Source organism: Pinus tabuliformis, chromosome Q (assembly GCF_031772625.1).
Source record: "Pinus tabuliformis cultivar Carrire ecotype Pingquan chromosome Q, CPIR1, whole genome shotgun sequence".
NCBI lineage: Eukaryota > Viridiplantae > Streptophyta > Pinopsida > Pinales > Pinaceae > Pinus > Pinus tabuliformis.
This window is the reverse complement of record NC_142296.1, coordinates 7,958,175-7,981,837: the sequence shown is the minus strand read 5'-3', so window position 1 is coordinate 7,981,837 and position 23,663 is coordinate 7,958,175. Positions and strand designations below refer to the sequence as shown.

At 42.1% G+C, this 23,663-nt stretch overlaps 1 protein-coding gene across 1 annotated transcript in view; it reads right to left on the bottom strand.

The window, feature by feature from the left end:
- LOC149218004 (sulfate transporter 4.1, chloroplastic-like) overlaps window positions 1-23,663 on the bottom strand; it is a 239,296-nt gene that overhangs the window by 7,663 nt on the left and 207,970 nt on the right. Inside the window, exons 13-14 of the mRNA XM_089383732.1 lie at window positions 14,830-14,968; window positions 14,528-14,616 (exon numbers count right to left, since the gene is read on the bottom strand). Coding sequence (XP_089239858.1) covers window positions 14,528-14,616; window positions 14,830-14,968 — 228 coding nt within the window. The remainder of the gene's footprint in view (window positions 1-14,527; window positions 14,617-14,829; window positions 14,969-23,663) is intronic.

Genomic DNA, 23,663 nt, shown 5'->3' with positions numbered 1-23,663 from the left:
AACAGCTAGAACCCGAATATGCAAAAAATAAATGAAACCCTAGAAACCCTAAGTCAGAAAAACAAAAAAAATTACAGATCTATGTACATAAATGGCATATCTATCAGACCTAGGGAGTGTAAGTCCGACTCCGCTCCCAGATCTGATGATCTGTGGCTCCCAACAATGAGATCTGACAATTTAGCACATATAATTTTTTTTTTTTTGAATTTTGGAGGTACTAAGCTTGAAACCCTTCATGCATCACCCATAAAAATAACATCTTATGATAAACCTGGGATCAAATTCAAACTGGGCTCTTCAGAAAACACGGATCGGGAGTTGGCTGGTTCAGCCGAGAACTTCCTCGAACACCCGATGATTTAATAATCAAGGACTTTCCTGCAAAACTCGATTCAGCCGTCAACACAGAGTGAGAGAACAATAATAAAATTCGGATCTTATAGAGATACCTGCTATTATATTCAAAACTTAAATTACCATTCAAACCCCAGCGACTTGAGCAAGATACCTGTACTTAAATCACCCTTCAGAAAGCTATATCAATGGTCAAAAAGAAATATATGCATGAAAATAATACATCTTACAGCATTTCCAGTTTCCACGAAGAGTAACACCAGCCAAGTTAACCCTAAAGCCTTTCTTTATTGCTCATAAAAAAGATTACAAGAGAGAGCTTTTCGCTTAGTACACGATCAAAAGATCGAATCCTCTCAACTGACAACTGACCCCCTATTTAAAGATAAATTTCTCAACGGCTAGTTCGAGTGATCCTTGTCAAAGCGATCTCGACTGTTGATGAGGATCAAAATTTCTTTTAATCTCATTCGTCGAAATTTTAAATATTGAGGAAATTTCAAAATTTTCAATTAAATGCATTTTGATATATTCAAAAATTAAAATTTTGCATTTATTTCCTCAAAACTTTGACTTTGATTTAACTGCAGGGACCTAAGATATAAAATTTAGCAAAATAATTAATTAACCTTAGTCCCTGGACCGGTTAAGATTTAATTTTTTAAAGGATCCACGAATTTTACCTCTGGGAAATTTAAATTTACCTAGGACCTAGGACCTATGAGGGGAGAAATTATTTTTCTAACCCTCAAGACATTTTACATCATGATTTTTTTTTTTTCATTTTTTACATCTCAAGGGGGAAAACCCATTTGACCAAGACCCCCACAGACTACCCATTTTTGCGACACATATAATCTAGCAGATGAAGCAATTTGTAATAAAATAACCTAACCAAATAGTTAGGACTATTCCCAAATCACTTTTACATAGACTCAATCTAGCACACTAGGACTCCCCTAACATTCTGGTGACAAAATCCATTTCGGCTTTGGGGTAAGGCTGAAGGAAAACTCTGCCGATCATGGATCGGTGAGACAAAAAACCTTCCGGAATGTAGATCATCATCAAAAAATTAGCTTTACCTAGGCAATTACATACACAACACAGATCTGCTGAGATTATTTACAATTTACACATGTAGAAAGAGTTTACAATATAGCATGATCACGCTGATGATGATAGTCGAACAACACGGACACGTTGATCAAGCGCTACCCCTTTTGCGAAAAAAGGGGGTGTACTGCTATGGGTAGTTGACACGTAGTGGTCAACACTGCTTACATTAACAAAAAATATAATCCAATTTAAAATATGCAAATGGGTGTAGGTCTACCTAAACAACAAAACTTCAAGTCAGTCTATGCCTCAAATGGGCAACCTCTTGCATCTCTCCAAAGGATAGAGCTTTTAGTTTTCAATGGCACATTTACTTTTTCAAAAAGAAAGACAAGATACATAACACACCACCATTGAAAACAAATTCAAAACAAAGCTTCCAGAAAATATACGAGGTGACATTCGAATACAATGCCAAGAACTTTTAAAATGTAAAGGGTCAATGGAGTTGACATAGCAGAGTGACCTTCTAAAAAATCCCACTATAAAGGACGTGATTCCAAGTGTCCAACACAACTTCCCTATGATTACACAAGCTTGCACTTTTTGAGATGAAGTCCAAGAAACTCAAGCATGCTCCAAGTGACATTAAGAGGGGGTTGTTACCCACCATCTGTGGGTGATATCCATAGGAGAATTTTTTTCTCCTAGATGGTCCTCAGTCGGCAGCCCCTTGTAGCCACCACATAGCTTGATGTGCCACCATCTCCGCCACTTAAGCCAACCATTATGCTCCCTCGCCCATCTATTATGATTGTATGTTTGAAGGTAGGTCTTCCACCCTCGAAGGTATAGCCTTTCATTATGTAGTTGGGTATTTTGGCTTACTTATCATGGAAACTTTTGGGCATGGATTAGTGGGGGGATTCGACGAAAAGAATGCGCTTGGTTTTCTTAACCTTCCAAGAGAGACTTGGAGTTGTGGAAAAACACTCCTATGAGGGTCCCGCATGAGTTGGACATTGAGCTCTGGGAGCTCCTGAGGGCTTGGGGTACTTCTTGGAGCTATGAGGGACCATAGGGTGAGTGGTTCACCTTCCCTTAATGATGCACTATGTACAAGGTGAGTGGTTCACCTTCCCCTGTGATACCCCATGCTGGTTGACATGTGTGTAGGGTGAGTGGTTCACCTTCCCCTACAATTGCTGACACAGGTATGTAGGGTGAGAGGTTCACTTACCCTATGATTGACATATGCATAGGATGAGTGGTTCACCTTCTCCTATGGCATATGAGTGTTGGCATTTCTAAGTCTAACTGTTAGAAATCCTTCATGTACTTTCTGATTTATTTTTGCCTACTTGTTTTGTTTAATTAACAAGTTATTTACCATGTAAATATTGAAAATAAATACAAGTACATGTTCAACACATTACAGATCATCAACTGAAGGAAAAACAAGAACACAAGTGACACCGTTGTTTTTGACCAATGTCCCTGGAAAAACCCAATGCGAGAAAACCGATGCAGCTATCTGAGGGTTTTATTATTAAGCAGTTTCAGAATACAATCTGGGTGCCAAACTGGCTCACCCAACAGAGAATGATCTCAGCGGTAGTACCTCTCAGTCGGAGATAGATATTTCGGCTAAAACCCCAGATGAAGAATCCCACAGTTTTCAGCTCCAATCTGCCCCACGAAATCTCCAGCGTCTGCCTCTAGGGACTGCATCAGCCTCTCTGGCCCAGCGTCACCCCAACTCACCCTGCATCAGCCTCTAGAGCCTTTGCGTCACCCACGCTAGCTCTCTCTGGCACTGCGTAGCTCCTGGCTGCCTTTGCGTGGGCCCTGACTGGCTCTGCGTGGCCTCTAGCTGGCTCTGCGTTCCTCTCTCTTGGCTTCTCCGCTGATGCTCCTGGTACCCACTCTGCTTCTATATTCACTGCCTCTCAGCTGCAACTCTGATCACCCCTTCAATTTCCTCAGCAAGCCCTGCCCCAAAAAATCGAATTCTTGATCAACTCGGTGTATTGTCCAAGTGACCCTCAAGCCTCCTCTTGTACTTTTCTCGTTGACAATTCAACGGCCGAGATTAAGTCCCTAATCAATAGCTAAGATTAACTTTGGCTTGATCTATGACTTTTGGACCCTTCTAACACAGTTTCATATTAATTCACATTAATATTTTATTTTCCCTAAGTTTAGACTTAGGGACTCCATTAAATATTAATTATTTTAATATCTCCCAAATTGTTTAGAATCTACCCAAACCATTTTTGGGTATTGGCGATTTCATGTGCTTTAGCCTCTCCACCAATTTTCGTGGCTAGAGCACATCTGACGCTACCCCAAATCAACACTCCCTCTTAGCGAGGACTATGCTCTAGTAATGCTCCTCACTGAGCATCACCCTGATCATCGGGCATCGGTCCTTGTGCTGATGCTAGGCCTGCTGCCCAACATCCTCTGCACTTCTGCATCATGTACTGCTGCCCATGGCCCTGCCACTGCCAATGCTGCATTCTTACGGCAACCCCTCTCTTCATGTTGCATCGTGCTACCCATAGCACTGCCACTGCTAACTATTGCACTGCAACTCACTTACAGAGAAGTAAGTAACTGATCTCCCAACTCTGACATCTCTGTCAGGCTAGAGACACCCAGGATGCTGAAACCCCCTCTGTCGCTGACAAGTGCCCTTTCTCTAACCTCTGTGCTATTCCAACAACTCCATGCATCTCGCATTGCTGCCTTATGCTGTCCTGGGAATCTTGCACTGTAGCTCCCTTTGTCACTCCATCCGCATCCGTCTCTATCGACATCCACCAGTACTGCTACTCCTCTTCAGGGCCCTCGTAGCAACGTATAATCCAAGAGGTTGGGTACCTCGAGGATCCTGCCCCTCATCGCCTGTAGTCCGTCTGACTATAGCTCGATGTATCCCCACTTCCTCTCAAGTGGCGTATGAGCATTCATGGCACAATCATCATCTGTCTCCACTTCCTTCTCCGCCCTTGCTGGCGCAACCTTGGTCTCAGAAGCCTCTCCCTTGCTCTTCCTCCTTGGAAAATGACTCGCATAGTGACCCAGTTCCTGTTGGACACCTAATCCTAAAGGGTTAGTGTGGAAGCCGAAAAGACTAAGCAGTCCAAGAGACCTTGGGATCTGAATCCCAAGAGTCACCTATTGTACTATAAATGTGTATCTTATGTTAATAAAAAAATGAACTCACATGATTTATCTTTCACATTGTTTGTTGTCCATGTGTGTTTAACATGGTATCAGAGCCACTTGTTTTTCTGTGGCCTGTTATGTGCATTTCATGTCAGTCCTGGCCCTCTGCCATATAACGCATCTGTCCAAAACGGTTCTGAGATGCTTGTCTGTCAATTTTATTGACTGCGCACTCTGACATATTAAATGCTGAACGTTTGTCTGTGCCTCTACCCTTGAACGTTAATGCATTGATTAACTTCTGCATATGCTCTCTGCTCTCTATCCGTTTTCTCTGCGCATCTGACAAACCTGCTCTCTGCTCTCGATCCGTTTTTCTTGAGTACGCTGACATATCAGAGCTGCCCCTCTGACCTGACAACGCATCTGCGCATCCGTTTTTCTGCTGCCTCTCCACAACGTGTACACCAGGAAAGCCAGGGATGGTCAAGGCGCGGTATTTGGTGGAAAAACTCAAATTCTCCTCTAAAGCGGCTGATTGAAGTTTATTCACGGGTAATGTTTGAGCTACTGTCTTTTTCATCGTAGAATTGAAAGTTCAAGAAACGCAGTATTAAGTCCAAGGGTAAGAACTTCTTTCTCTTTGTTTCTGGAACTCTTAACGATCTGTTGACTGCAACATGAGCTGTTCCATCTGGTCGGATTCTTGAAAGCCGTAGGTTATGGTTATAGCTTCGAATCTGGCCTGCGATTTCCCTCGGGGTAGAACGGTGGTATTGACAGCATTCACAAAAGTTGATTGCTGACCGCGCCTCCATAATCCAGTTATTTATATAACTTGGAGAATAAATTTGCCAATGGAATAGGATTTTGGAAATTTTATTATGTGATTTCTGTTAATGTTGGGCTCTGAAATGGAATTTGGGATTTTTCATGAGTTTATTATGAAATAGAACGGAGGTATCAGTTGCTGGCGGAGCAATCCTTGTCATATGATTTATCTGAGTCTGTTTGATATTGTCATACTCGGGGCGTAGCTTAAGCTGTTCTTTCTTTGCCAATTAAGCCTCCGCTGTAGCACAATCTGAAAAATTGTTGTCCGTAGCCTGAGATTTTGCTGTCGATAAACTGTCTATTACGGCGGTGGCCATTATTGTCGTTGCCCTGAAGAAGAACGTGTGACACGGGAAAGCTGAGCTGATCATGCATTGGAAATTTTCGCGCGGGGCCTTGTAGTGTTTATTGTAAAGTCAGTCTATCGATGTCGGTTTGGCAATTAGGTTTCGGCAGATAACATGGTGTGTTTTTCAGGATTTCTGTAAAGGGATCAAGCTGAGTTTCTTGCTTTTAACGCTTTGACAAAATGCATACTTGAAGCTTGGCATCGCAGTGATCTCAATCAAATCTCTGAAATATATGAAATATATGACTGTAACATGTTGTTTATTTTATCCTTGGGGTTTTTAACAAGGATTTCATGACGGACATTTGTACAATGTGATTCCTCCGTACATTGAAACCCATGGGAGTCACTCTTATACTTTTCTTTAAAGTAGGGCAATCTTTAAAGTATTATTGTGCTATCATGCTGAAACTTGATAGAAGCTGCAGAGTTACACGAGTTGTATGATTAGTCAGCTTTATAGAAGGAACGGCACCTTTTGGTTCTTGCTTCGAGATTTTGAAGCCCGGATTCCAGATGTACACAATAGCGCATGAAAGTAAATACGCAACTGCAACGTGTAACGAAAATGGATCATCTCAAGCATAAGAAGTCGGGAACTCCAAGAGACATCTGCGGCGGCAACGAAGAGGCACAGGGACAACCTCGGTCTTGAAGTCCAAGAGACATCCGCAGTAGCAACGAAGACGGCTGACAGTCTCACATCAAATCTATAACTTTGAATTCATTAAGCTTAATATCTCAGATACATTCGAATTATCAAATCTATAACTTTGAATTTATTAAGCTTAATATCTCAGATACATTCGAATTAATTATAATTTGTTCAAGCTGCTGGATGTAATACGTCTCCATTCAAATTTAGAAGAAAACGTCTTTGCTTCATTTTTGAGACCAGATGTATCATGAGATCCACTATTTCAATTAAGAGGCTTTTGTGTGGCTGAAGTGAAGCCGAGAGCACTCTTGCACAAGGAGCAGAGTATGCTATATTTTACAGGCTACTGAATTCATTTCTTGCAGCCAGAATAAAAATGCAGTAAGGTCCATCGTCAACATTGTCAAGCAACACTTGTCCTTCTTTCTTTGCAAGATCATTCCAGAGACTCACTACCACTGTCTTCTTGCTTTCATCTGCAATTGTAATATCACGCTTGGAGATTTCTTCATTGTTGCTTAGAACTGGTGATACACTCCCAAAGTTGTGCTTATATTCTGGAATATGGGTTCCTTCCTCAACTGCTTCTTCAACTTCTGAATTTGCATGCAAAGTCATCTCATAATCATTTGCTACTGCCTTGAATTGATTGTAGAAACTTGAAATATATGTTATAGATTGAAGGTGTAATATCAAGTCTATGGTGACTGAAATGGAATGAAATTCTTTATGTTCTTGACTTCAAGCTTTGAGCAGACCCAAAGCAATTCACACTGGTCTTCCTATTTGAAGGGGTTTTGAAATTCAAGTTTGGCGGCTGAAATACATAGATATTCAAGTTACAAGACAAGTGTTATGACTTCTGAAAATGTTTGGGTTGTCGTATGTTGATCTAGATTTTTGAAGAACCAGTGATATTATTGTGAAATGGATAGAATGGGCGTTGTATTAGAATTGCTGAACACTCTAATACATTCTACAACGGACAATACAATTATGATTGATAAAGCCATTGTCGCAAACATTCAAATCTGTTTGAAAAATGTACAAGAAAATATTGAGTTTTTGCAGCTGGAAACAAAGCTACAACAGGAAGAATTACAGCAGTGGAGTCATCATTCTGAACCTGTTTCTGTTCAGAACAATGAAGCAGACTCCCATAAACAGCAAGTCAATATTTTTCAAGTTCATTCAGATTCAGTACCCAATAAAGCAGCAAGTGTATATGCAGATGCAGAAACTCAATCTGCACTTCCCAAGCCCATCATCAGACCTTGGGAACACCTTGTCCACAACAAGCACAGAACTGGTCTTGGATATGACAAGGACTTGTCCTTTCATATTCCAGACTATGCCAAGCCCATTCAGTTTCAGAGTGCTGGATTCATTCATGACAGTTCAGCTGCTCCTCATGACAGTTCAGCTTCAGTTGTTCCAGACTCTGCCCCTCTTCTACAGCAACAACAACAACAACAACAAAAACAACAGATCGTGAAATGCCAACACTGTGATCGAGTTGGCCATCTGAAAGATCACTGTTTTGATCTTCATCCATGTGAGCACTGTCATAAATCCAGCCATTCTTCACACAGATGCTTCAGAAATAAACATCCTGCAAGAACAAAGATTCATCTTGGATGGATCGCTTCTTGGCAATGGGCATCAACAGCCAAGAAGATATTCCAAACACATGTCAAAACTTGTTCCAGAGTATTAAACAGTCTTGCAGTTGAGTTTTCTCCATCTTCTCACCTTGTATCTGACAGGGGGGCAAATGATGGTCATCTACAAGCTTCAAAGTCACATCAAGTGAGCCTGAGCCACAACCTGCCACACCAGTTTCAGAGTTGTAGCCAGAGACAAAGATGCCTGAACATGTCTTCAGTTGGCAATCTGGGACACTTCCTCTAGCAGAAGACTCCAGCTTCTTGCCAGTTTTGGAAGAATTCCAGGAATTATAGAGTTGTTGGTCATCCTTAAACCATCACAGATTGAGAACACTTCCTCTAGCAGAAGACACCAGCTTCTTGCCAGTTTTGGAAGAGTTCCAGGAATTGCATTAAGCATTCCAGAGTTGTTGGTTATCCTTAAACCATCACAGGTTGAGACTTCCCTTTTCAGGTTGAAGTTTTACCTTTTATGCGGGGTGAGACCTCCCTTTTATGGTTGAAGGTTTCCCTCTTTAAACAATAGGATCACTTCCTCTAGCAGAAAACTACAGTTTCTTGCCAGTTTTGGAAGAGTTCCGGGAACTGCACTAAGCGTTCCAGTGTTGGTGGTCATCCTTAAACCATCGCCCTTTTTTACCAACATTTCATAGAGCACATTCAGCCTAGTGCTGCCATGCATTTTTTGCACATTTTGTATTACAGCTCTTTTCTTGGACTCATACATAACCCTTCGGACTAAGGGGGGGAATGTTGGACACCTAATCCTAAAGGGTTAGTGTGGAAGCCGAAAAGACTAAGCAGTCCAAGAGACCTTGGGATCTGAATCCCAAGAGTCACCTATTGTACTATAAATGTGTATCTTATGTTAATAAAAAAATGAACTCACATGATTTATCTTTCACATTGTTTGCTGTCCATGTGTGTTTAACAGTTCCCCACAGTGGTAACATTTGACCTTGGAGAGGTTCTTCTTCTTTCGTTTCTACTGCTTCCCCTCAAATGCTAGGGCAACATCCTCCTCGTTCTCCTTCTTGATTCTGACCCCCTTGCTGCTGCTTCCCGCCTTGGTTAGCCTTTTGATCTCTTCTTGACGAAGAGCTGCCCACAGCTCCTCCCAATCTGGAAGGGTCGACTTGCCCAGTATGCTCTGGACAAACACCTCCCAGTCTTCTGAGACTGCATTCAGGATTGTCCTCACCATCAATTCTTGATCATGCGTGGCCCCGATGGAAGTCAGCTGACCCCGGATCTCCTTCAATCCACTGAGGAAGATGTCGATTTGTTCTCCCTTCTGCATCTGGTATGATCACAACTGATTTTCTAGGAGCATCTTCCTCTCAACAGAAGTATGCTAATACAATTTTGTCAGGGCCTCCCACATCGCATTTGTTGTGTCCTTTTTAGCAATATGTGGTACTACATGGTCCTTGACCCCGTCAAGGATGATGCTCTTGGCCCTCGCCATTGCCTCCTCGTACTTATCGTTCTCAGCTGGTTCAAATGGGATTGCTATTATCTTCAAGGCGAAGTGCTTGAGACGATTTCTGTCTAAATTGGACAAGATTTTGGCTTTCCGGACTATGAAATTTGAGGCTTCGTCTAGTCTGTCCCGGTCCCTTACCCTGTTCACTGTCATTTTGCTGCTCCTCTACTCCCCTCCTGGAAGTTCTTGGTGTGACTCCCTCTGAGCTTCGATTTCCCTTCTCAAAACCCCTTTGCCAATGTCGAGATTCCCCCACTTCGATCGTTAGTGCTGCCGCACCACTGATCCGGATTTCTTGGCTAGAAATCCTCGACAGCAACTCCCTCCTCCTTGGTCTTGCTCTGTTAGGTGCTGTTCTGACCACAATACCCCACTAACTTCACTCTGCAACTTACCCATAGCCTCCTATGCCTCAACAAACTGAAGGTTAGAGCTTCTAGGCTTTGTGCAATCTCGGCATCGACAAAATCCACACCTCCTGGCCACGGGCGTCAATCCTTCCTGACTGAGAAAGATGATCAGGCACTACGTAGGTCAGGCCTGCTCCCTTCTACCACTGCACTGATCCTCCTCCCGGCTAAAACTTGATGACACAGGCACTGTGTCACCCCTTCCTTGCTGCTTCTCCGCTAGGAACAACTTCTGTCACTCGAGACAGTTGTTTCTGCTGCTGCTGCTACTCTGCTCGGCAGATGCCCTCAGTTCTCTTGTCATCTGCAACCACACTTTGATACCATGTTAGAATTTCTAAGTCTAACTGTTAGAAATCCTTCATGTACTTTCTGATTTATTTCTGCCTACTTGTTTTGTTTAATTAACAAGTTATTTACCATGTAAATACTGAAAATAAATCTAAGTTGCACGAAACGGGGAAATGCGGAAGCGAAACGAAACGGGGAAGCGAAACGAAACGCGACCTCCCCAAATTTTGGAAACGGGGAAACGCGAATATATATAATAATATATATATATATATATATATATTAAAAACATTTAAAAATTATTAATATATATATGTGCAATCATAAAGCATTAATGAAATGCCAGAAAAGAGAAGAGAAATATGGCTGTAGCTGAGCCAAATCTGCTGCTACAGAAATCTCCTACTGAAATCTCCTTCTCTTGCTGCTGAAATTTCTTTCTCCCGCTGCTGAAATCTACTTTGCTCACTGCGCAAAACACCAGCTACTGAAACAACTGCCAATCTCCAAGAGAAACTCCTTGCTGAATAGTGTGATGAGAGAATGAGAGACACTGCTCTTTTATAACTTTAGAAATGGTTTCTAGAACAGCTTAGAAACCCTAAAAAAAATTAAAAACTAATTAGAAAAAAAAAAAAATTAAAAAACAAGTCATTTTTTTGGGGAAACGGGGCCCGTACGGCCTGGAAACGCGTTTCCGGCCGTACGGGCACGTTTCCATTTCGGGAAACGTGCCCGTACGGCCGGAAACGCGTTTCCAGGCCGTACGGTACGCCGAAACGCGTTTCGTTTCGTTTCCTGGGCTGAAACGCCCTCTATCCCTGCGTTTCCTGCAACTTAGAAATAAATACAAGTACATGCTCAACACATTACAGATCATCAACCGAAGAAAAAACAAGCACACAAGTGACACCGTTGTTTTTGGACCAATGTCCCTGGAAAAACCCAATGTCAGAAAACTAGTGTAGCTATTTGAGGGTTTTATTATAAAGCAGTTTTAGAATATAATCTGCGTGCCAAACTGGCTCACCCAACAGAGAATGATCTCGGTAGTAGTACCTCTCAATCGGAGACAGATATTTCGGCTAAAACCCCGGATGAACAATCCCATAGCTCTCAGCTCCAATCTGCCCCACGAAATCTCCAGCGTCTGCCTCTAGGGACTGCGTCAGCCTCTCTGGCCCAACGTCACCCCAACTTGCCCTGTATCAGCCTTTGGAGGCACTGCGTCAGCCTCTAGAGCCTCTGCGTCACCCATGCTGGCTCTCTCTGGCACTGCACAGCTCCTGGCTGCCTCTGCGTGGGCCCTGACTGGCTCTACGTGGCCTCTAGTTGGCTCTACGTCCCTCTCTCCCGGCTTCTGTGCTGATGCTCCTAGTACCCTCTCTGCCTCTCTGCTTTTGTATTCACTGCCCCTCAGCTGCAACTCTAATCACTCCTTCGATTTCCTCAGCAAGCCCTGCCCCAGAAAATCGAATTCTTGATCAACTCGGTGTATTCTCCAAGTGACCCTCAAGCCTCCTCTTATACTTTTCTCGTTGACAATTCAACGACTGAGATTAAGTCCCTAATCAACGGCTAAGATTAACTCTGGCTTGATCCATGACTTTTGGACCCTTCTAACACAGTTTTATATTAATTCACATATAAAGTTTAGACTAAGGGATTCCATTAAAAATATTAATTATTTTAATATCTCCCAAACTATTTAGAATCTGCCCAAACCATTTATGGGTATTGGAGATCTCATGTGCTTAGCCTCTCCACCAATTTTCGTTGCTAGAGCACATTCGATGCTACCCCAAATCAACAATGAGTCCGGGACCCATGGGAAGTACCTCTCATCTGGCCAATGAGTTGGGAAAAGTGGTTAGGGACCATAGCACTACCGATGGATGCATCATGTACTACAGTACTCCCTATGACTAGGATGCATGGTGTTCAACAACTTGATCTGGGATCATGGACTGACTTTAGTCAGTGGAGAGCGGTAAGGTCTTGCGAATCACTCTCGATCACTTTTTCTTTATTATTATTTCATGGTTCAACAGAGTAGAGCAGAACAAAGATGACAGAGATGGTACATGATGACCGGATGGCATGATGATGACAGATGGATTGGCAGGTGGAATTCTCCCTAGTTGAGAGGAACTGTTAAAATTGGCAACTAGGGCCAAATTCCACCTTGGGGAAACTCATATGATAGAGATGACTATTGCATTGGATTCCTCTTTTCGAGAGGTCCAAGTTTGATATAAAGATCATCTCATTCGGACAAGCAGAAGTGAAATTTTGAATTTATTCACTCACATGTGCAAATTGTTCAGGTCGGCCTTAGCCTAATGTAGGCTCAAGAAGCCCAATAGATGTGTCGTTTCACCCTCAACAAATTGTACAAATAAGAGTGACCTCTCACCTCATTTGGACATCATTCAATCACACATTCTTCTCTCTCTCTCTCTTCATCAAATTGGTTTGTACAGCTTGGGTATCCTCTGTCTCTCTCTCATGTGTGGATGAAGGATGAATTTCAGGGGCAGATTGCAGGCCAAAAATTTCAGACTTCAGACCAGCATTGACCAAAGGGTTCTTGACCTTGTTTGACTACGTTTTAAGGGTCAAAATTCTGATTTTGGGAGGTCGCATTGACTGGCACTAAAACCGAGATTTTCTGGGCATGTTAACCTACGTTGACTTCAGGGTTGACTTCTGTTTGACCGCAGAAAATTACAGCAGATTTTCTCTCTCCTTTGACCACGCTGTTTTGGGCTGTGCATTCGACCTCCTATTCAGGCCGAGTTTGACCAAGGAAGACTGAGCTGCATTGGAGAAGGTTTGATGTTGTTTTGACCAGCACTGACTTTCTGGTTAGGGCTGAAGTTTAACTGCAGTTGACTACATAATTTGTTAGGGCTGATTTAACTTTGTATTGGGCTGATTCTCTCTGATGAACTATTGAATAATAATAAGAAGATTTGATCAAAGGGTTTTCCCCACATTGGGGATTTTCCCTGACATCCGCCAAATCTGGTGTCCTCTTGTCTTGGCTTGTCTTCTGCATATGTTTCTAAGTTCTATCTGCATTCACTGTCAATGTGATTAATGGTTAATGTAATTGCTACTAGAAATTATTGGAAATTGTCATTGGGCTGCTAAGGAACATTGAAGTAAATTGTGCTAAGCATAGAACATACCATTGTTATCTAAAATTAACAGTGTTCCTCTTGGGTGGCCCCCACTTCCCACTAAGAAATCGATTTGCCTTCCTTACTCCTATGTTGGAGCATCCTCAAGTCAAAAATGCCAAGTGGGGTCCTCCAAACCCACTCTTCCTAAGTCTAAGATGGCAAAATTGCAAAATTTGCAACACTGATAAATACAGATTTGAAGGTCAAGGACATCAATTGTTTTACTTTGGACTTGTCCTCAGCCAAACATTTAATTGAATGGCACTTAAAAGCATATCACATAAGGTCAATTTGTGTGGATGTGATCTTAATTAGTTTCTAAGTGCTATTTTCTTGAGATGTTAATCAAACCACTGCAAACATGAGTTTTTCTTTCTTGTATACTTCATAAATCAGATTTGGCATTGATCCACAAGCTTCTAACTTGTAATACTTTAAGTGAATGATTTTGGTTTATTCTATTGTCTTAGAAGTGTTATCGTAAGGCATTTAATCACTTAATTGTTAGAATCCTTATATATCTTTACATTTTTATATAATTGAGGATCATATATTGAAGTAAACCATAAACTCTCATAGACTAATTTACCATAAATATTTACTTGAACTCTATTATTAATGGACTAGGGGATACCCTTGGCCTTCTGAGAGTTGGCCCAAATTGAAGGGGAAATTGTGTTGAAGTGATAGTGGTACAATCTCCATCCATTAACCCAAGGTGGCATCTGTGGTTGGACATTCCAGTTGGATGTCGACTTAGGAAGGAACACCACCAATGGAACTTACGATGTATTAAATAACAAGTTACAACAAATAAATTGAGAATAAAATCAAAAAATCATTATCTTGGAAATTATTTGCCATGGATCTATATAATTTATACAGACACATGTCAATTGCAGAGAAACAAACATCTTGTTGGCCACATCCAATATAATATCTATGTATGTTGCAATCAAAGTATATGACAATACTTACACCAAGTTAAGACTTATGGTTGAAGGATATACTACAGAAACTAAAAAACCACAAGATTCAAAGTTCAAGTACATACGAGCCATCTCGATGACAACATAGGACATTTTATTAACTTCAATTCCAGAATTTGTAGTCCCATCAAAGCCAACTTCATATTTTTGTAACCTGGCTAAGACAAAAAGAATTCCTGTGTAAAACTTTCACATGCTACTAAGTTGTAAAACACTTATTTCCATGATTCAAAGCTGCATCAAAAATGAGAAAATGAAAGTTCCTATTTTTGTAATGAACAAATCTACTGTGATTCCAAATGCACATTCAAACCGATTTCAGAATTTAAAAAATAATATATTTTCAATGAGAACACAAATTCCAAACCTCTCTTTGATATAGCTTATATTTGCAAAATAAATAGGTGCATCAATGCGGACAACAACAATCCCTTTGTATGTATAGGCCTCTGGGTATTGCTTGATGTTTCTATATACTGTAGTGCCAGGAAGACGACCTAGTACAGCTGCGTAAACAATAAATCTTATTCAAATATTTAATCTCAAAATGGGAGAAACTAAAATGAATCAAGAAAAAAATAAAATTACACAACATAAAATACCAATGCATTAGAGTCATCACTGTTAGAAAATGGAATTGTACATCAATATTAATGTGTAGTTAATTTTAAAACCAAGAATAATCAGCATATCATAAGAAAGATAACCCAAAAAAGGACTTAAAGGCGTATAGATTTTGCTTATAAGGTACTTGGAATTTGGCTAAATTAAAGAGGCACAAAAAGTTCTAAGTGAAAAATAAAGGAGGGGGACAAATGGCAGTGTTGCCCTTCCTGCAACTCCCCTAGAGACACTCAGTTGGGTGTGATTTGTTGCTGCTTTGATAGGATTCTGCGCATTAGCTTGGACCTGCTATTCTCCACTTATCAGTTGCATTCATCTGCAGACTACTCGTCAGTTGGTTATATACAATGGTATATCATTTCCCATGCTCATGATCCCAGAAGTGCTAGATGATATCTCTGCAACTCTAGTCATTAGTTGGTATGGTTTTCCATTGTGTGACATCCATTACCTAGATATGGTGTGTCACTGCTCAAACTAGCAGGGGATCCTAAAGGGGCAACTGCTAGGCCAAGGGTAATAATGGTGCTATAGCCCACTGTCACCTCAGCGAAAGTTCCCTACTCTTTACGGACCTTCACCGATGGGAGGAGACCCGATATATAAGGAAACACTTAATAATGATGAGTCAATGTAATAAATATGAAGTGGTTCCGATGACCCTTTCATAAGAGAAACTCAAATTTAGGGTTTGCTTGCTTTATAAGCAAGGTGTAGGGTTTCCTAGGGAAGGGTAATGAGGTCTTGAGGTTTAGTTTTAAGGGGTATGGATTACAAAGGAGCTCCCTAATCCTCAAAATCCTTGTGAAACTTGACTTCCCAAGTGGCCTTTGAAGAACTAGCTTTGGTAAGGAATGGGACCACGCGCGACCAAGTGGACCCCCGGTTAAGTCAAGTGGATAGGATTGAACAACCAATGATGTACTTGGCCTAATTAGGGAGGAGAAGGGGATCAAAGAAAGAATTTCTAATGAAAGGCAATGCAATGATCCCAATGAGGTTACTAGCCTAAGGAAACCAAGGGCAAAATTCGGTCTCAGAGCTAGGGCTTGGGATATTTCGGGATCCAACTGTCAGAATGGCTTCAAATTTGGAGGACACCTAGGAGACTCACCAATGCAGTAGATGCCAAGAGATTAAAATTTTTGAGTGGATGGTTTGCAAGTAAATTGATGCCCTAGGAGACCTAATGGGGCTACACCTAGAAAGAGGAGGAGGAGAATGATAAATATGCTTTTAAAGTTGATTACCAGAGGAGGACTAGTGCCTTTCTCTTTGGGAGAGATGGAGTCATGGAAGATTTAGGCTTTGGATTGATTTCCACTTGTCAAGGAGGCCTAGAAAGCAACTTCGCTAGGCAGTAGGGCTTAATGGAAGTAGCTTCAAAGTCATTTATACCTCGTTTAGCAATATTCAATGACTTATCAAGACAAATTCAACAAGATTGTCTCTAGGAACATTCATTCATTCAAACATGATCCATACATGATACAACACTACTTAGAGATTTAATTTCCACAATTTTGTTCCAAGAAAAGTAGCAAATTAATCCTAGAATAGCAAAAATCCGAGTATCATGAATGCAGCAAGATAAATAACAAGAATAACATTAACGTGGTACTTACATGTAAGAAGAATATATCCAATCACCAAGATATGCCAATCATAGAAGCTCCAAGACAGAAGATTATCCAAACATCGAAATTCATCCATTCATCCCAAAAATATCATCCTCAAAAGATAGCGAAAATTTCACAAGTAGATATGATCCAATCCAAGTGATGATGAGAGAATGAATCAACTCATCATCTATTTATACAATGCCTAATGAATTCAATTTAGCTAATTTTGGTCTAATGTAGCCCCTAAAATAAAATAATGTGCATAATAACAACCCTTTGGTGACAAGCCCACCAAACTAGCTCAATAATAAAGGAGTAAGCCTCTCAAGAGGGTCGAATGATCAATAACATGTGTCGTTGGGCCTTAGAGGAGGCCTAATGAAGTCCATAGGTGCCATAATGTGAAATAAGACTCCCAAAAATAGTGGAAAAGGGGTTGGCCCCTTGTTCTCCAAGTAATAAACCTGTGGTGCTCCCAAATGGATGTGGGGGCACACGAGTGTCCTCGTGGATCTCCAAACAGATCGAAGATGCTTGTAGACCATCTGCAAGGCCTAGGATGATGGTATAAGTGATGCCACATCATCATATAGATCCTGAACCATCTACCAATGGTATGGTGTAACTGTGGAGCTGACTAGGCATGGTGAACCAGGTGCATCTTCCTTGTCCAATAGGTGAACCACGAGCAATCTCTGAATGACTTTACACACCATACATGTGCCAATGTATCCCTCTGGAGGGTTAGGACCCCGTATAGGGAAACCAAACCCAAGATGGAAACCATCTGGTGGGCTTTGGCATGTGCTAATGTCTCCCAGCTCCAAGGGGGGTTAACTAAGCAACTGTTAGGTGGTTTTTGCTTCTAAAGGGGGTGGTAAGTCCATGGTACACCCTTCAAATGGTGGTGGCATGTGATAAAGTGATGGAACGAAGTAGGGGATGAAGGGGAAATCCTGGCTCACATGCCATGGTACAGGGGTAGCTAATAAAATGGAAGCCCACACTTGGGTAAATGATGTGTCGGAGGGAAAAATCGTGGTACCTGAGTTACCCCGACCTTGATTTTTCCACCCTTCTTCATACGCCTTTTGCCTTTTATGATTTTTCTTTGGTTAACTGCTCGGGACTCAAGGGAATGCGACCATGATGCATAAAGTATATCAATGGATACACCTTTTAAGGTGGGGCAGTTCATCGCCCACCAGGGGTTGGGACAATGATGAGTTCCTGAATGATAGAGGAGGCTCATCTAGGGCCTATAGGAACCGGATTGATGGCCATGGAAGGGGGTAGAGCTCATGTATTGGCTTTTGCCCATGTGCTAACGTGTTTTTCCTAACCATCTTTTGCATTTTGTGATACAATTTCTTGTTGAAGGTGGCCAATTATGATTTTTTTTTTTAGCTACATCAACCTCCGAACATCGTTTCAGGCCCGACCCAAGGTGTGGGCAAAGGGGAGGGGGAGAATGACCTTTTGTGGACCCAGTGAAGGAATTTGGACCCATGTGGGAGGAGTAATGAATGGGATTATAATGAGTAGGAGGGGAATGATATATGTGGATTGGGGAGCGGGACCACGCAACCAAAATCAAGGTTTCCCATGTAGTACCATCCCTAAAGCCCAAAGGTCAGTAAAAGAGACCCCACAGAACTAGGGTCCAAGGTTGACATCCAAAAGAGACCAAGGGGACAAGAGCACATACCTAGTCCACTCTTTCTACCGAATCCATGCCCAAGAGTTTCCATGACAAGTAAACTAAAATACTAAATCACAAAATGACAAGGCATACCTTTAGGTTTAGGAGCCCACTTTCAAACATACGATCATGATAGATGGGTGAGGGACCATATGGCTAGCTCAGGTGGCAGAGAAATGACAAATGAGCTAGTTAGTTGCTGCAAGGGATTGTTCACTACCGGTTGAGGACAATCATGGAGAAAAAAATTCTCCTAGGGATATCACCCACAAAGTGGTGGGTAACATTTGGCTCTCACTGGGACATGATCTCTCGAGAAAGTGGGCAACGCTGCTCGAACTGGAGGTCATGAGAACACTAGCAATCTCTTGATTGCCATAGACTCATTACCTGCACATATCAAAGACTAAACCCATGGGGCAACATATTTCTATGGTGTCTTATGATCACCCATGCTTAGTGTTAGGCCGTAAAATCAACAGGAAAATAAAATAGGGAAATTTTAAACTAAATGCAACTAATCTACAATGAGAAATATCATATCATGTTAGTTCTAATGCAAAAATCAGCATGCAATGCATCCTAATCTAACATGCATATGGTACAATGTCAAGTGTCAAGGAAAGGGGTGATATGACTTGACTGGTTGTGGCCATAGTTCGTCGTTGAGTTTAGCGATGTAATAATAGTCCTACCCAACTTTCCCGTGGATCTTGACAGGCATTAGGTCTTTATCGACCAAGACCAAGTCCCCGACCTTATATTCTTTTATAGGTTTCCACTTTTTGCTTGTTTTTTGGTTTGGTCGTTTGAGAATACAAACTTCTTGTGAAGGGAGAATGGGAGAAGGCTTTTCGATCTCATGTGTCTCGTAGTATGGGATCAATCCTGGCTTAATCATATGAGAAGGGTAAGTAGGCTCTCTATAAAGGACGAAAGGGGTTCCATCAGATTGCGGGATAGTGGCGTATGACAAGTCCATTTGGAGATGACCCCCCACAATGGCTCCCCATTTCCTAGATAAGAGCATACCCCACACATCAGGGATGTCTGTGACAACAACATCTATGAGAAGTGATATATCAGGATTCCTAGCCAAATAAACCTTAAGGCCCTTTATGAGACCTTCTACCTCCATAGGCTTAGAGTTAAAACTACTTACCTTCTTATATGGCCGAGTGATGTTCATACCTAATTGCTTCATGACTTTTAAAGGCATGATGTTTGCAAAATCCCCCAAGTCTAACATACAATTATGCACTACGACGTCGTTGATAGCCAAAGTGAGCATGAATCACTCATACCTAAAGTTATGATCAAGAATATGAAAGTTTTGCAAGTCTTCGAGTAGTTCTTCCTCCGCAAAACCTATGGATTTCTTAATTTGTTGTTGTTGTTTAGGAAGTTTTGCAATCTCTTTCAAAGGAACGAGTATAGTTATTTTCCCTGTAGTAGTCCCTATGTCAATGTTGAGTCCAACCTCTTTGCCCTTTTCTTTCTTCTTGATGTTCTCTTTCCTTAGGGGATCCTTTTTAAGATTGGCTTTTATTGGGGGATCCTTTTTAGGAGGAATTTTAGGGAGAGGTTCCTTTGGAGGGGCTTGCTTGGGAAATGAGTCATTTTTGTTGGGTTCCTTAGAGGTTGTTGTGAAATTTTTTGAATCTACACATCAGAAACCCCTACTACAATTACTGCTTTAACATTTCCTACCTATTCTTTGCATTGACAAGTTATTTAATTACATAAATATCGATGTAAAACACTATTGCAGCCTACACATACATACAGATCATGAACTCAATACATTGACACAATCATACAAGGGACACCATTATTTTTGGACAATTGTCCCCGGAAAAACCCAATTCGGGAAAACCAATGGAGCATATAGAGGGTTTATATTATTAGGTAGATTTTTGAATACAACTAGGGTGCCAGATATGGCTCACCCACTAGAGAAAAATCTTGGCAAAAGTGCCTCTATCCGAAGACAGATATTCCGGCAAATTCAGCAACTGGATGATCAAACCCCACAGATGACCCAGTTGTTCCCAGTGTTGGGCAGCGATGGTTGCTCCAAGCTCTTTGCTAGAACTGTGTCACCTCCTCTAGTAGCTGCGTCTCCTCCATAGTGAGCCTCCTTTGCTCAGAAAGTCAATTTGCTGAATTGCTCCCTCTTTGCCCCACAAAATCTCCCCAATGCTGCCTCTAAGGGCCTGCATCATCCACTATGGCTTCTGCATCAGCCTCTACGGCCTCTGCATCACCCTCTCTGGGACTGCGCTTTCTCTCTCGGCGCTGCTCTGCCTCTCTGCTATGTATTCTTCAGCCTCGGACTGAAGTTCCCTTACCAAACTGCCCCTCACCGCAACTCAGATCACTTAGCTCGACTTTCTTAGCAAACCATGCCCCAGAAAAATCGAACTCTTTGATCTCTTGGTGTATCTCCAACTGACCCTCAAGCCTCCTATTATACTTTTCCTATTGATGAATCAACAGTTGAGATTAAGTGCCTAATTAATGACTAAGATTAGAACTGGCTTGATCCTCGTCACTTAGAACCTTCCCACCCATATTCTTAATAATACACATTAATATTTTTATTTTCCTAAGTTTAGACTTAGGAACCCGTTAAAAATATTAATTATTTTAATAACTCCTCATCTAGGTGGAATTTCTCCAAACGATTTTTGGCTTTTGGAGATCTCATGCGTTCTAGCCCCTCCACAAAATTTCGCAGCTAGAGCATATCTGATGCTACCCAAAATCAACACTCCCTCTTAGCGGGGAATGTGCTCTAGTAACACTTCTCAACAAAAGTACTACACTGATCCACCACATCGGTCCTCTGTGCTGCTGATGCTTTGCCTGATGCCCTTCATCCACTGCACTGCTTCTTCCTGTATTGCTGCCCATGACTCTGCCACTGCCACTGCTACATCTGTACTGCAACTCCCTCTCAAAATGTTGCATCATGCTACCCATAACACTGCCACTGCTAACTGCTGCACTGCAACTCAGTTGCTCAGAAGTAAGCAACTAAAACTTCACCCAAAAACTGACATCCTGGTTAGTATGGATGCCTTGTGATGCTGAAGCTACCTCCGCTGCTAATTTGTGTTGACCCTCTGCTGCTATTGCGCTGCTGCAAACTGCTTTGTGCCTCTCACACTGCTACAACATCCACTGCGTTGCCTCAAACTTTGGCACTATAGCAATGCCACGTCGCTCCATCACAGCTCGCTCCAACGGACACCCGTCATTTTGCTACTGTCGTTAACGATTCCCGTAGCCGTATGTGATCCAAGAGTTTGGGAACCTCAAGGATCCTGACCCCATGTAGTCCTCTTGACTACAACTCCATATCGCCCCACCTCTTCTCCAGAGGTGCATGAGCACTCATGGCACAATCGTCATCCTCACCATCCTTGTCCGCTTTTGTTGGAGCAGCCTTTGAATTAGAAGCCTCCCCCTTACCCTTCTTTAGGGGACACTCAGTGGCATAATGTCCCAGCTTCCCTCAGTTGAAGCATCTGACCTTGGTGATGTCTTTGGTCTTCCTCTTCTGCTGCACTTGTTGTCCCGACGATGCGAGAGTTGCATCCTCCTCCTCCTCCTTCTTGACTCAGACTCATTTGTCGCTACTCCTTGTCTTGGTCATCCTCTTGAGCTCTTCTTGTCGAAGAGATGCCCACATCTCCGCCCAAAATACTTTGGACAAATGTCTCCCAATCTTTGGTGACTTCATTCAGGGTAGTCCTAACCATGAACTCAGGATCTGGAGTAGACCCCATGGAAGTCAAATTGTCGTGAATCCCTTGCAACTTGAGAAGGAAGCGATCTGTCTCCTCTCCCTTCTGCATCTGGTATTGTCTTAGTTGATTTTCTAATAGCATTTTCCGTTGCATGGAAGAGCCCTGGTACAAGGTGGTCAGGGTCTCCCACATCCCCCTTGTTGTTTCCTTCTCAGCAATGTGCGGTACTACATGATCTTTGACCCGGTCTAGAATCATGCAATTGCCTTCGCTTGGGCCTCCTCGTACTTTTTTGCCGCATCAACATCAACCAAAATAGAAACCACTTTCAAGGCATAGTCCTTGATGCGATGTTTATCTAGGATTGCCAGGATCCTGGCCTTCCAGATGACAAAATTGGATGCTCTGTCCAATCTATCCTTATCCCTCAACCCATTCATTGCCATCTCTGCTAAAAAATTGGACTTGTTCTCTTCTCCCTCTCCTGCCGTCAATCTAGCAGGACTTGGATCTGGATTCCTTGGGCGTAAGAACCCCCTAAGGAACAAGCTCCTCTCTAGACTCCCTCTGAGTCCTGCTTTCCCTCTCGGAAATCCTTCGGCCAACTGTCGAATCGCTCCTCTCCAATCCTCCTTTGTTGCTGCAACCCGGATCTAGATTTCTTGGCTAGAAATTTGTCAAGGCAGTGATTCCCTCTACCATGGTTTAGTCTCCTTAGACAATGTTCTGCACCAACAGAAACAACATCCCACCAGTGCCTCAAATCGAAATCTGCTCTACTCCCTTAGCCCTGACAACTAAAGAATATGAGCCCTTCTGGCTCTACGCAATCACTGCGTGAACTGGATCAGCTCCTCCTGGCCATTGCGTCAATCCTTCCTGGCTCAGAAAGATGACGTGGCACTGCGTGAGCCTAATCTGCCCCCTTCTGCTTCTACGTTGGCCTGGACAGCTGACACAGCTACTGCGTGGGCTTCTCCCAGTTACTGTGTCAACCTCATCTGGCTCAAAGTGCTGCCGTAGGCACTACGTCACCTTCTCTTCTCTGCACTGTGCCACTCCTCCTTCTGCGTTTCTGGCTCTGAAACAACGCTGTCACTCAGGACAACTGCTTTTCTACTGCAAATTCTCCAAATTTCTTGGTTGGTGTCTTTAGTCGCCTATGATCTGCAATCGCTCTGATACCATGTGAAAATTTCTGAATCTACACATCAGAAACCCCTACTGCAATTACTGGTTTAACATCTCCTACTTGTTCTTTGCATTAACAAGTTATTTAATTACATAAATATCGATGTAAAACACTATTGCAGCCTACACATACATACAAATCATGAACTAAAATACACTGAGAAAATCACACAAAGGACACCGTTGTTTTTGGACAATTGTCCCTGGAAAAACCCAATTCAGGAAAACCGGTGCAGCATATAGAGGGTTTGTATTATTAAGCAGATTCTTGAATACAACTAGGGTGCTAGATATGGCTCACACAACA